At 51.0% G+C, this 14762-nt stretch overlaps 1 protein-coding gene across 1 annotated transcript; it reads left to right on the top strand.

Annotated features, from left to right (window-relative positions):
• Nucleotides 1-1276: 1276 nt before the first annotated feature.
• On the top strand, nucleotides 1277-14568 carry LOC118206492 (WD repeat-containing protein on Y chromosome-like). The gene is made up of 26 exons (XM_035379270.1): nucleotides 1277-1496; nucleotides 1690-1808; nucleotides 2066-2181; nucleotides 2521-2719; nucleotides 2984-3098; nucleotides 3488-3569; nucleotides 4359-4474; nucleotides 4748-4818; nucleotides 5546-5676; nucleotides 5892-5959; nucleotides 6190-6338; nucleotides 6903-7040; nucleotides 8555-8659; nucleotides 8779-9006; nucleotides 9252-9322; nucleotides 9755-9959; nucleotides 10370-10429; nucleotides 10815-10898; nucleotides 11136-11249; nucleotides 11353-11568; nucleotides 11795-11947; nucleotides 12361-12529; nucleotides 12847-12976; nucleotides 13381-13651; nucleotides 13770-13868; nucleotides 14249-14568. Exons 1-26 carry the CDS (start codon nucleotides 1277-1279, stop codon nucleotides 14432-14434), a joined length of 3615 nt encoding a protein of 1204 aa, XP_035235161.1. The 3' UTR covers nucleotides 14435-14568.
• Nucleotides 14569-14762: the final 194 nt, after the last annotated feature.

The following is a 14762-nucleotide window of genomic DNA, read 5'->3' on the forward strand; positions in this document are numbered from 1 at the left end:
TTCGTAACCCACTTAGGGCGCAATAGAAATAGCTTAGCTACCATACTTGCATTTAGCAGACGCTCTTGTCAAAGAGCACTCAAACCTGTAACATTTTAGGGTTACAGGCACAGTCTCCTAATCACCATACTACACAAATCATATGTTTACCATTTTAATAATTTAAATATTAAAAAGTCATAACATTTTGAATTCTGACAGGTAGTAACTTTTTGCTGCAGGGAGTTTGAGCCTTGAAATCTCAAAGTCTAAAGTTACAGTTAGTTTGATTAATTTTAAGTTAAAATAAAAATATATTCCACCAACTGCACTCAAATTGTGGATTTACACTGTAAAACTGAATACCTGGTAGTGTTAACCTCATTGTATAGTAGGCTAATTCAAAATGTGATATTTCACCTAAGTCACTTTTCATACGTTATTAACCACAACTATACATGAATCTGATATAAAAAAAATATTGACCTCTCCTTGAAACTGGTACCTGGACATATTTTATTCTCTGTTTCCAGGCTACAGAACATATCAATCATTCATTACACTTGGGCATAAAACAGTTTTTATGTAGTTTAGTCAGATATTGTCAGCTTGATTCTGCCCCTCAAAAATTCTCAAGATGATGTAGGCTAAATAAAATGATCTGATGAAATTAATTATAGGACTCTTACTCAATTATAGGATTATAGGTGGAACTATAAGCGGTTTTATTCACTCTATTTCAGGAGTATTGTCCAGAATTATAATCGTTCCTACAAAATATTGCTTGAGAAGTCCCTAACGTCAGTCCGTCATGGAAAGCACAACCGGGGACAAGAGTAATGGGAACGCAGTCAAGAAGTCACCAGATCGAGGGTAGGTTCATTTACGTCCCTCTATTCTTCCATATTCTGCTGCCTGTGTTTATTATCCTTTGGTCGGTGATACCTGTATTTATAAATTACCTTTCATGTGACATTCTCATGCGCACTCCTGATGTGTGTGACATCGCCAGATATTTCTTTTCACGCAAAAGTCCACTAGCCAATCTTACACAGACAGACAGGTGTAGGGAGATATTTTATGTGCAGCATTAGCAATCAGACCACAGGCACCCGACCTACCGATGGGGGTCACTAGAGAGCAATCTCAGTCGACTGAACCCTCCCTAACCCTGCATTTTAGTCACTGTTGCTCTTTTCTTATTCCTACTTAGGGTAAACGCTGACAGAGACAAACAGAAACTTAACACAGAGCAGGTATAGTATGGATAGTAGAGACAGTATCCATGGTAATCCGTATGACTATCAACGATGCTGGAAATGAACCTGATGGAGTGACAGTAGACCCCGCGTTTCCCTCTGAGCAGCAAAATGCTTGTGCTGAGCCGGCGAAGAGCAGCGAGCTCACAGAGCTGGTGGAGACTCGGGGGAAATGCCCCATCGAGGCCAAAAACAAGGACAAGCACCGGAGCCTCCTCGAAGCAGTGTTCCACGATCCCAATTTCAAAGTTCACGAAAGTCAGTATGGGCCATCCAAACCCTTCCCCAGCACCGCACCACAAATGTTTTCCTGTTACTGTCTGGAAGCATAAACCTTGAAAGTGCTAGCATATTTTTCTTATCTCTTCTTACTCACTCACCCACTCACTCACTCACTTACTCACTCACTCACTCACTCACCCACTCCCTGGGCTTCTTGCACCTCTCATAGGCCTAAATATGGCAAAGTTCCGGGAGGTCATGAGGAACATCGGGGTCAATGCCAACGATGAGGATCTCAACGTCATGTTCATGAAGGTGGATGCCAACTGCGACGGCAAAGTCTTTTGGGTAGGTTTGCTTTTTCCGGTCTCATGTTATATCTTATTATTATTTCACACACAATTAATTAAGGGCAGCATTTCCCAAATGTTTTGGATTTCCAGGGGAGTAGCGCGAGGGTAGGAACAAAAGATCCCCAACTCCATTTAAACAATTTGACACACAGTATATCATTATAAGAATGCATAATTAAAATGTGAGAATCTATTTTCATTTTTATAATACACAATACCTTTTTCTGTATTTGTGAACACATTTGTGTGCAGGAGGAGTTCAAGATGTACTTACTGCTGGAGAATGAAGCAAGAGACTCCATGCATAAGTCTCTCAGACGCTCCTACTTTCCAGAACATATAAAGATCCTGCGGGAGTCTATGCAAAGGTAACCTTGAGCACAAAACTGCTAGCAAGTTGGCGATAGCTAAAGATTCTCGAATTGGTCCTGACAAGTGTTGGTTCATTGCATAGTTTATTTTCTTACCAGATTTACTTAGCCAGAACAACAGAAAGAGTTTACATTATTTTTGCATATTGCACAATCGTACCGCTAGCTGTTTACTAAAACAATTCTGCTTAGTTGCCTGTGCAAAAAACCGCAACAGAAACGCCCATCCTGGTACATGAACCTCCCATCTCTCCAATTTTCAAGCCACATTTCTAAACCGTTCCAACGCACCTCCTTTTACCCCCGCGAGTGTCTGTGCCCGGACCCCCTTCACAGGTCCAACAGCAAGGCCGTCGTGGGGCTGCAGTTCTACCCCTTCAAGCACCCTCAGGCGCAGGAGGAGCAGGTCGCCTCGGGCGGCTGGGGCGACGACATGGGAAAGACCCGCATCGAGCCCGGCCAGTACATGTCCATCACGCAGGACGGCAAGCTCAGCTACTGGACCGAGAACCTGAAGCACATGTACACTTTGAAGGTGAGCGGTGGGCCCAGGTTGGTCACAGGTAAATATCCTATCGCCTGCGCTTACTGTGTGAACTGGACTCAATGTGTTCATGGCTATGACCTTCGGTGTGCACTCATTGTATGTCGATTTGGATAAAAACGTCTGCCAAATAAATGTAATATAATGTAATATGGCTGAAGCTCAAGGAGGGACTTGGTGTGTCACTAAGAGGTTAAGGGGCACACTGACTGGTACGTAAAGGATAATTATGATAATTCTTCCTGAACCCGGCAGCTGGACGATCTGAAGCAAGCCCATGCCGTGCTGTATCAGAAGATCTGGGTGACGCACATGATCTGCATGAGAAACGTTGACCTGTTGGCCATCTCCTCCACCAGCAACCATTTAGGTGTGTGAGTTTTTGTGCCTTCTCACACCACCTCATGGTGAAGGAATTAATCTGCTCATATTTAAAAGAAAGGGCCTCCCCACATCCTGGATGCACCGACATTTCTCAATCAATGCACGCTGTTGCCTGTCTGTATATGAACTGTGTATCCAGAAGCTTTATATCAAGCTGCATCTCGCTGTACTTTAGCCCACAGCGTTGTACTTTCCCAGTTGTTTTGTACTTTAAGAAACATTGTGCAACGCAGATTCAGAGCACAGTCAGGGCCAGGCCGAGCCTGTAGCCAGGCAGCTGCTTATGTCCCCTTCTAGGCTGGGCTAGCTCTGAGCACAGTCATGTTTGTACACACCTCCTTGAACTATCACTGACCTGTGCGTGACTACCATCAGAATTCTATGACATCAGCGCCAGGAAGTGTACCATCGCGTTCACGCTGACCGGGGTGGAGCCTGTGACGGTCATGGACTACTGGTGAGGCCTCTGCTGGAGTCTGTCTGCTTCCTTAAATTCCTTCACAGTGCCTTTTATTTCATCCTTTTTCTATCCTTTTGAAAGGGATATTGTGCCTTTTTGAATAGACACGATCTCCAAATGAGCAAAAGAAAAATCTTCAATCCTCATGACAGTATAAGAACTTTGTTGCTTACTGGGTTAAAAAAAAATGGCATCATAGAATTTCTTTCCTTTGGTCTCTTCTTTTAGTAACGGTTAAAGAATGGTGATTTTGATTGCACAGGGTCTTTAAATCTGTCTGTCTGGATTGCTCTTGTTTGTCAGAACGAGCGGCGCTTCAACAGAAGAGTCGTCACTGAGCTGTGTGTGTCTGGGGTGTGTGTGTCTGAGCTGTGTGTGTCTGGGGTGTGTGTGTCTGAGCTGTGTGTGTCTGGGGTGTGTGTGTCTGAGCTGTGTGTGTCTGGGGTGTGTGTGTCTGAGCTGTGTGTGTCTGGGGTGTGTGTGTCTGAGCTGTGTGTGTCTGGGGTGTGTGTGTCTGAGCTGTGTGTGTCTGGGGTGTGTGTGTCTGATCTGTGTGTGTCTGAGCTGAGTGTGTCTGAGCTGTGTGTGTCTGGGGTGTGTGTGTCTGAGCTGTGTGTGTCTGGGGTGTGTGTGTCTGAGCTGTGTGTGTCTGAGCTGTGTGTGTCTGAGCTGAGTGTGTCTGAGCTGTGTGTGTCTGGGGTGTGTGTGTCTGAGCTGTGTGTGTCTGAGCTGTGTGTGTCTGAGCTGTGTGTGTCTGAGCTGTGTGTGTGCCTGTGTCTCCGGCAGGTCCGACGGTAAACGAGCCGTGTTCTCCGTCGGGGACGTGAGCGGCTGCGTGACCATCTTCACGTCCCGCGACGTCGTCCAGAACGGCATCTTCAACCGACGGACCTCCAAGACCGGTACCGTTCCCCAGGCCTCGTAAAAAAGGGGCGAGGAAGGGGTGTCCATGAAAACAGCTGAAAAACAGTTTAAAGTCCTCTATCACACTTGAAGTAGAGAAATTTAGGGATGCTTTTGTTTTCAGTAGCCCAAGCGTTGGGCCGCAGAGGTGTCGTAACCCTAAAAGGAGATTCCAAGTTTTGAATGTCTGATCACTGCCAAGGCAAACTGAAGAACAATATGAGCTTATCAAACAGCGGATTGAATCGGGTTATTTGTTCTTTTCTTTCCAGGGAGCAACTGTCACATAGCCATGGCAGACTTGCTGAAAAACAAATCCCACAATCACTTCTGCTTCAAAGTGGTAAGTAGCATGCTTTTTTCAATCAAAAATGAAAGCTAATCTCGGGGCTAGTGCTAATTGCTCATTGTGGTTATTTAATGATTGCGTAATAGACCGTTCATCACTCAGCAGGACTACCTGATGATCAAGGTTTGGATGAAATTCCTTCAGGAGCAAGACATGAGATTTGTCTTTGCTATAGTAGCTCACTGATGCTTTCTGACGGTTTTCAGCCTTTCACAAGCTATTCAGCAAGGAGACAACAGTTATTTGATTTATTGATTGAATCATTCATTGATTGATCAATCTTGACAGGGAAATCTATTTGTCAATAAAAACATAGATAGAATTACAAAGACACAATAATTACAATAGCCCAAGTTGCACACCATGGGCACAGGACAGATTACACAGGACTGTCAACAATTCAATCTTAATAAACAATATTACTATTTCCCTCTGCCACTGGCTTCACAATCATTGAAATACCCGATGGCAGTTGGCAGGAAAATGTTCAGTTGAGCATCTTGGCATTAAAGTTCAACAGCGTGAATGTTATTCAGTTACAAGCTAATAATGAGCCAATCCACACCTGACACCCTGACTTCACTTTTCTTCTGTTTCGGTTTCTCTTTCTTTCTCTGCTTTCATTCCCAATCTCTTACTGTAATTCTTAATCTTTCTGTCTCTTTCTTGCCTCCCATACCCCCCCCCTCCCCGTGCCTCTGTCCTTTCCTGTGCGATTTAGGCCATCCTTGGATGCACCTGCCAGCAGATCCGCTTCCTCGCCAAGCTAAACGTCGTCGCTGCGTGCGCTGCGTTCGACAGGACAGCGATGGTGCTGACCAGAGTGCCCGACTCGCACAAGAGCGAAGTCCAGTGAGTTCTTTTTATTTTCGCGCGGTTCGATTTCAGACTCCGGCGCGTGCCGGCGGGTCTGTCTGCCGTGAACTACGCTGTCGAGTTTGTTAGAGTCGCTGGGCGGCCTTGCCGTGCCCGCGGATTTTCCTGAAGAAATTTGATGGAGTTTAAAACGAGGGAACGTGCCTGGTGCGGTCCTCATTCCTGTGTCTCCTCCCTCTTCTCACCCACAGCCACTCCATCTTTAAACTGCCAAAGGGAATAATGTGCTTCGATTACTCCCCGGAGCTGAGCATTCTGGGTAAGATGCCGCAAAGGAATACGGTGGTTAGGACAGCAGTCTTTGTTATGGCTGGCAAGAGCAAAATCGCCTATTGAGCCAGGAGTTCATTGTCATGACGATCGTGTCACAGTTAAAGCTGTGCTTTATTGCTAGACATTTGTTTACAAGGAATAACGAGAAAGCAATGCTGTGCGTGTGTGAATATGTGTGTGTGCGTATGTGTGTGTGTGTGTGTGTGTGTCCTGCAGTGACAGGGGGATCTGACAGAATCGTTAGGGTCTGGAACCCCTATGTGACCAAAAGGGCTTGCTCTCGAATGGAGGGTCACTTGTCTGTCATCACAGACATTGTGGTCAATGGCAGGGACAAGAAGGTCATTAGCCTCTCCAAAGACAAGGTCAGCTCCTCAGGGTGGCCCGTACGGTAAACATCAGCCTGTCTGTCTCTCCATGTTTGTAGTTTTTTCCCCCCCACTGTCCACAGTTACTACTGGAGTCTGTGGAGGTTAATCAAGTGGAATACTTGTAGGTTAAGGCACCAAAGCTTCTCATCCTGTGTGGATGCAGTACGGTTTAGCAGTTGTGTAGCTGAATTTAAATTTTATATTTTATATTTATAATGTTTGGTTCGAGTCTTAGGTGTACTCTTTAACAAGGTTGCAAGCAAGCATTCAGGTATACCTAGGGAACGTATAACTATCTAAACATGGGCTGTGCAAGTTGCTCTTAATAAAAGCTTTTATTATCATTCATACTAGGACATACTAATTTAAAATTCTCATTTAAATGAATGTAATTGAACAAAACAAAATTAGACTCTGGCACTACAAAGAGCTGATTGAGAACTTAAAATTGATGTTCTCAATCAGTTCTTATTTTTTTTGCAAAACATAGTACGAAACGTTTCCTTAATGTTTCCTTAACATTTCCTTAACGTTTCCTTATGTTGTCCCTGGGTGTAGAACCTGCGCGTCTGGGACCTCCAGGACTACACCTGCCTCCAGAAGATCCGCCCGAGCGAAATACCCATGGGCCGCCCGCCCGTCACCGCCATCCACTACATGCGCGACACCAACACCCTGGTGATCGCCACCAGCCTGGTGCGTCTGCCGCGACCCCGCCCACGCACCCAATCACCACAGCCCGCTCTCACCACGCGCCCAATCACCACAGCCCGCTCTCACCACGCGCCCAATCACCACAGCCCGCTCTCACCACGCGCCCAATCACCACAGCCCGCTCTCACCACGCACCCAATCACCACAGCCCGCTCTCACCACGCGCCCAATCACCACAGCCCGCTCTTACCACGCACCCAATCACCACAGCCCGCTCTCACCACGCGCCCAATCACCACAGCCCGCTCTTACCACGCACCCAATCACCACAGCCCGCTCTCACCACGCGCCCAATCACCACAGCCCGCTCTCACCACGCGCCCAATCACCACAGCCCGCTCTCACCACGCACCCAATCACCACAGCCCGCTCTCACCACGCGCCCAATCACCACAGCCCGCTCTCACCACGCACCCAATCACCACAGCCCGCTCTCACCACGCACCCAATCACCACAGCCCGCTCTCACCACGCGCCCAATCACCACAGCCCGCTCTTACCACGCACCCAATCACCACAGCCCGCTCTCACCACGCGCCCAATCACCACAGCCCGCTCTTACCACGCACCCAATCACCACAGCCCGCTCTCACCACGCGCCCAATCACCACAGCCCGCTCTCACCACGCACCCAATCACCACAGCCCGCTCTCACCACGCGCCCAATCACCACAGCCCGCTCTTACCACGCACCCAATCACCACAGCCCGCTCTCACCACGCTCCCAATCACCACAGCCCGCCCTCACCACGCACCCAATCACCACAGCCCGCTCTTACCACGCTCCCAATCACCACAGCCCGCCCTCACCACGCACCCAATCACCACAGCCCGCTCTTACCACGCACCCAATCACCACAGCCCGCTCTCACCACGCACCCAATCACCACAGCCCGCTCTTACCACGCACCCAATCACCACAGCCCGCTCTTACCACGCACCCAATCACCACAGCCCGCTCTCACCACGCACCCAATCACCACAGCCCGCTCTCACCACACGTCCAATCACCACAGCCCGCGCTGCGTCGGTGTGCATGTGTTCAGTTCCTGGGAGTTATGTCAGTGTTAAGTCTGATGTTTTTGCCACCCTCTCTCTTGTCCCTCTATCGCTGTTGAACACCTTATGCTAGAGTCATTCCCATACTCCCCTGAAACCTTTTTTTTCCTGTTCCCAGTTCTGCTGTGCAGTAATTATGTGAGCATGCACAGTTCACACAGGCGCTCTGTCCACTGAACCTGTCATACTGTTGGACTGTGTAATACCACACAGCAAGCCTGTGTCAGACACTGAAATATCCTGTGCTCTCAGACAGGGAAGATGCTCAGCACAGTGGTGTGTGTGCGTGTGTGTGCACGTGTGTGTGTGTGTGCGTGCCTGGGTGCGTGTGCCTGTGTGTGTGTGTGTGTGTGCATGCCTGCATGTGTGTGCGTGCCTGTGTGTGTGTGTGTGCCTGTGTGTGTGTGTGTGTGTGCACCTGTGTGTGTATCGTGTAGATGGGCGTTCTGCAGGGAGAGATGGAAGACCTCAACGCGCGTCTCAAGGAGAGCACACACAAAGACCCCGTATGCGCTGCTCTCTACAACGCGCACTTCAAACAGGTGAGCTAAATGCTCTCGGCAGCGCTAAGCTTCAGTACCTTCAAAGTGGAAGTCGGGGCCACCATCGCGAGGACAGGCAAACCGAAAATAACGACTCACCTGTCCCGCCCCCCACCCAGGTGGTGAGCGGGTGCTACAGCGGGGTGGTCTGCGTCTGGGACATCCTGACGGGGGACAAGGCCATGGAGTTCCACACGTCCCCGAACCTGGACATGGAGATGACCGCCATGGCGTTCGACGGGCCGCAGCGCCGCCTCCTCACGGGGTCCAACGACGGGATGGTGCGCCTCTGGAACTTCAACAACGGGGTGCTGCTCTTGAAGCTCCCCGTGCTGGACAGAAACGAGGTGCCGAAAGTCACAACACGCCCCCCCCCCCCCCCCCCCCCCCCCCCCACAGGGGCTTGTTCTCCACACACAACATTTTATTCTCAATGCTGACAAAATTCAAACTCGCAATATTAGAGATTAACACAGGCAGGAAGGTGCTGCTGTTCATCTGTGATGAGCACGACCTGGAAGGGCTTTGTGCGTTTTTATATATCTTACGGTGTCTTTCGGGAAGCGTTGCTTATTGTTTATACGCCTCTCAGGTAACAGGGATTCTTCACTTCAACAACAAGATCTACATGGCAGGCTGGAGCAAGCGCGTCATCTGCTACAAGCAAGTACAGTACACGCCCTGGCCATGTTGTGCAGGCCTAGTGAGGACACAGCCCTGTGAAGTCAGGCGCTCGCACGTACTTACACACTTACGGCCAGTACCCAACACATCCAGGGTCACATGGCTGTTCCTAACACAGACAGTGGCTACAGATCTGCAGGGAAGGTGTCCATAAGCCAGGTTTGGAGTCAATGCCATTTAAATTCAGTAAATTAGTTGAAATTCAGTTGAACTGAATCGTCATTGAAGCTATTTATGATATTTTAAAAATGTATTTCATGAACTGAATTTCTCTACTTTTCTTGAATTTAATAACTAAATTGACTGGAATGAACTCAAGCTTTTCCTAATAATTAAGGTCTTAAACTTTTGCGCCATAACAACCCCCCCCCCCCCCCCCCCCCCCCCCCCCCCGTTCCCATGGTGATGCAGAAATATCCAGAAGGAGGTTAAGATGGAGTACAGCTTGTGGAAGCGCTACCACACCGAGGACGTGTACTCCATGGACGCCTACGGCAACAAGATGCTGGTGACCGCCTCCCACAACGGTGACATCATCGTGTGGAACACGGGGACGGAGGAGCCGCTGTGCTGGTTCAACGCCAGCCAGAGTCCGCGGCCCCTGCTGCTCGATTCCGTGAGAGAGCCAACCCCGCCCCCCACCTTCCCCCCCCGCCTTCCCCTCCACCCTCCCCAACCTTTATATCCGTTTATTCAACAGCAGATTTCACCCATATTTTATCCCACAGGGAAGCACCTTGACCTGCCGGTACCCTTGTATGAAAGGTGCTTCATCATTAATATTATTCTTATTATCAATAATGGCACTGCCCACCAATCCACCAATCATAATTCTAAGCTATTCATCCGTTCTTGCCTCTGCATCTTTTATTAAGGTATGAAGACACTTTCGGTCAGCCATTTTCTGAACAGTCTGACTATGAGTGCCCAGAGGCCCTGTGGGGACCCTCTGTGTTTTTTTTCCCGGTGCTAAAAAACGTTTAATATTTCCTTTCCCTCCCATCTGCTGTCCACCCGGCGATCCAGTTAAAGGACAAAACCACCGAGCCGAGGAGGGGGACCCCGAAGCAGGTGGAGCAGGGCCAGGTTCAGTAAACTGTATTATCTTGGATTACCTATATTGTCTTGGATTGGCTGTTGTTGTTTTGTCATGTCTGTGTTTGAATGTTAGATTACCACAATGGAAATAAGCCTGTTGACTTTTTTTGTGCTTCTGTCTTAACAATTTTTGAAGGACTGCTGTGATGATGCAGTGCTATGAAATTTCTTATTTAAATTGTCTTATAAATAAATAAATTCATTAATTCATTCGTTCATTCACACACTGTCCCAACATTGCTTCGCTCATGCATGCAGTGAAATGGTGGCAGTTTAGTGCACTTACCCAGTGCATTGGACAGCCATTTTTTCCAGTCCTGAGAGTAAATATTCCTCCTTTCCTCTGCTTTTCCTTTCACTGATTCCGATGAAGGAGAGAGCTAGTCCACAGAGACGAGGGACCCCAAAACGGTCAGGATCACGGGCCAGCAGCGGTCAGATAGAGCCGATGGTGCAGGTAGGGCACCCCCAAACACCGCCCTCCAAAAATTAGGCCACCAGATCCTGTTGGTGTAATTCAGAAAGCGCCCTCTGCTGGTTCAAATGGGTATTTGTTCAAGCCGTCGACTGTACTGTAGCAGATTGTGCCATTAGACATAACGGGATAAAGTCCCACTTCCAAATGTACGGCTTAGACCCTTTGACCTTCCTGTTGAACTCCGACCTTGATGACATCATACTCACGTTGCTGCAGGACGAGGGCATGGACGCTGAGGGGAGGGAAGGAGGCCAGGAGGAGGCGGAGGAGGAGCCGCTCAATCTCCTCAGCCCGGAGGAGCTGGCCAAACCCACCATGGCCGTGGAGAAGGTACGGGGGCTGGCACCGCCCACTTTCCCAGGCCCGAACGGAACTACAAACGAGCACACTACAGTACCCATGATGCTCCACTCTTACCCCTCCACCACCCCAGGCACTGTTCCTGGGCACGCGAACCCCCAGCGCCGACACGGCGATCCTGCTGACCACCACGGTGGACGGCTACGTGTACGCGTGGTCCGTCTGCGACCAGGGGGGGCTGCTGGGGAAGTTTAAACCCACCCGAGGATACGACGCCACCATCAGCGCTATGTCCACCGATCCCGCGGACCGGATACTGCTCACCGGGGACAGCCACGGCTTCATCTCGGTAAGCCTACGGGGGGAGGGGCTTTCAGTCTGGATCGGGGGCACTTTGGGCTGTCAGGGTCTTTCGCTCTAAATCCAAACGGGACACGGGTGTTCACTAAACAAAACTGCAGGGGGACAGCATGTATATTTCCGATTATGGATGCACTGTTATTGCTGTTGTTTAATGGTAAATGGACCGAATTTATATAGCACAGCTGAACAGTGTGCACTCTGTCCTCCACCAGCTGTGGGACATCGAGGACTACTGCTGCAGCATGGCCGACAAAAAGGTGGTCACCAAGGAGACAGGGGGTGCGCCCAGCCTCTTGCCCAATGACAGCCAGGAGGAGGGGCTAAGGATGTTGATGAATGTGATGATGGAGGAGGGGGAGACAGAGGTGAAGAGTCATAACATTCCAGACTAAGTTGTACCTAGTGCTCTGATTACCTACAGATTAGATAGTATCTAACACTGTATCAAGCCTGGTCTTGAAAAGCCCCAGAGTTTCTGCCTCTACGACATGACCTGGCAGGCTATTCCACACATTGACTACTCTCTGCGAGAAAAAAATTGTCCTAATGTCAAAAGCCTGAATGAGCCCTCTTAGTCTATGGAATATTATTCCATTTAACATATTGAAAGCAAGTTCTAAATTTGTCAGGTTTGTATTTATGTTGTCCTTGTTTTCTGCCAATCGAAGACACTGGAAACACTGACAACAACACTGAGAACAAAGGCTGGAGCCCAGTCATATGATTATTTTTTCAGACGTAATTAATGAATCTCAGACAGTGTGGTTGTCCGTAGCAGGAGTGGGACGGACTGGGGATCCGTGTCGCCCCCCCGAAGCTGCTCACCTCCTGGCAGTGCCACCTGAGGAGGGTCATACACCTGGAGTACGTGGAGAACCTGGACCTGATCATCACGGCCAGCCTGGACTGCAACGTGCGCCTGTGGACGGTCTCCGGCACGTACATAGGTGAGACCGGAGGGCATCAGAACTGTCGCCTTTTGGGTACTTCTGTTTCAGCGAGCCCCCGAGGACTGTTAACGTCTGAAAAAAAAGAGTGAAACGGAAAATATTCCTTTCCACTGTCGAGTTTGTGGTTTTCCGAACGCCCTACCTGGGCGAGGCACGACGGCCATTTTGGAGCAGAACACGCGGTGTGAGCTGAGGCTGGGTGGTAACGAGGCGGTGAAGCTGGGGGACGGTTAGGTGGGTTAGGCTCAGAGAGCCGGTTTGGGAATTTTGCCGGGACCCCAGGTAACCCCCGTACCTGTGCCCCCTGTTTCCAGGGACATTTGGCCAGGTGCGGTGGCGCGTGGAAGACCCCGAAACCTTCCCCGCGGAGCTGCCGGCAGACCTGAAGAGGCTGGGAGCCGCCCAGTCCAAGGAGCTGGACGAGGATGGCAATCCGGAGGAGCCGTGAGTCTGGGGGCTGGGGGCTGGGGGCTGGGGGCTGGGGGGCTGTGGGCGGGGGGCGGGGGGCGGGGGGCTGGGGGGCTGGGGGGCTGGGGGGCTGGGGGCTGGGGGCTGGGGGCTGGGGGCGGGGGGCGGGGGGCTGGGGGGCTGGGGGGCTGGGGGGCTGGGGGCGGGGGGTGGGGGGCTGGGGGCTGGGGGCTGGGGGGCTGGGGCCTGGGGGCTGGGGGCTGGGGGGCTGGGGGCTGGGGGCTGGGGGCTGTATTCCAGTGAAGTACACAAAGGGATTTCAGGCCAAGCTTCCAGTTCTTTTACTTATTTTTTTAAGTGCCAAGTGTTTCCTCTTTCCTCAGCTAAATGCTGTTCTCTCATTAATGCTGGTTGTCTCTGCTCCTCCACCGAACGCTCAGTTATGAAGGTGCTCCAGCTCCTGGGGCTGCTGGTGCACCTCCTCCTGCTCCTCCTGCGGCTGGCGCACCTCCTCCTGGTCCTCCTGCGCCTGGTGCACCTCCTGCTGCAGCTCCTGCTGTGGCTCCTCCTGCCCCAGCCGCAGCAGCAGACGGTCAGCCAGGCGAGGACCATGACCTGAAATCCACGGACGTGCTGCCGGACCTGTGCATCACCCAGTACTGCAGCAAGAAGGTGGAGGAGACCTGGAGAGAGTGGCAGGAGAAGGGGAAGGTGAGCGGGAACATGCACCTCCTCTGAGCCTGGAGAGAGGAGAACAGGAGCACACACCTCCTCTGGTTTTTTGGATGAAAATAGGTAATGTGTGAAATGTACGTCATGTTTCATCCAGGAAAGCAAAATTCTGGGTCAAGCCTACAAGCCGAAAGTGACGCACCTCAGACTCCCCGGTCACCTCGACCTCCCGACGTCCAGCAGCTGCCACGAAGTGGTGAGTGCGCCGTTTCCAGGCAACTCTGATGACATCACTATCTGTACGCTGCCGTTTCTCACACAGTCATTTCCTGCGGGGTGACCAAGGCTCGTATCTGCGCCTTTTACACAACATTACCATATTAGCAGGCATGACAAAATGGTGGGGGTGGGGGTGGGGCCAGGGACTTGGGGGGTGGGGCTGGGGGTGGGGCCAGGTGGTGGGTGGGTTTGTGGCTGCGGTCGGGGCCTGGGGGGCGGGGCTGGGGGTGGGGCCAGGGGCTGGGAGTTGGGGCCAGGGACTGTGAGGCGGGGCTGGGGGTGGGGCCAGGGGCTGGGGAGGCGGGAATTACACAAGCCTTTACCTGACGCGCGTTTGCGTTTGCGTTTGCGCTGCAGACGAGGGTCAGCAAGTTCCTGCCCTGCTCGCCCCTGCTGCCCGTGCCGCTGGTCACCATGCCCGACACGCTGAAGAAGCAGCACAAGGCCCAGGAGGACAGCGAGGCGCTCAGCAAACAGAAATGCCGCAAGAAGCCCTGTCCCACCAAGCCGCAGCCCAAGGACAGCGACCCCGGCCCGGCCTAGACCTCTCTCTCTACATCTATCCATCTCCAGGCCTAGACCTCTCTCTACATCTATCCATCTCCGGGCCTAGACCTCCCTCTACATCTATCCATCTCCAGGCCTAGACCTCTCTCTCTACATCTATCCATCTATCCATCTCCAGGCCTAGACCTCCCTCTACATCTATCCATCTATCCATCTCCAGGCCTAGACCTCCCTCTACATCTATCCATCTATCCATTTCCGGGCCTCTCTCACTCTCTACATCTCTCCATCTCCTGGCCTCTCTCTCACATCTACCCATCTCCAAACCTCTCTCGCTCTACATCTACCCATCTCCAAACCTCTC

Source organism: Anguilla anguilla, chromosome 10 (genome assembly GCF_013347855.1).
Source record: "Anguilla anguilla isolate fAngAng1 chromosome 10, fAngAng1.pri, whole genome shotgun sequence".
Classification (NCBI taxonomy): Eukaryota; Metazoa; Chordata; class Actinopteri; order Anguilliformes; family Anguillidae; genus Anguilla; species Anguilla anguilla.

Excerpts from the sequence above, each read along its gene's own strand:
- LOC118206492 (XM_035379270.1), top strand. The coding sequence starts at position 1,277 with ATGACTATCAACGATGCTGGAAATGAACCTGATGGAGTGACAGTAGAC. Across the intron at positions 1,809-2,065 it reads GCGACGGCAAAGTCTTTTGG|GAGGAGTTCAAGATGTACTT; the intron begins GTAGGTTTGCTT and ends ATTTGTGTGCAG. Across the intron at positions 6,339-6,902 it reads TTAGCCTCTCCAAAGACAAG|AACCTGCGCGTCTGGGACCT; the intron begins GTCAGCTCCTCA and ends CCCTGGGTGTAG.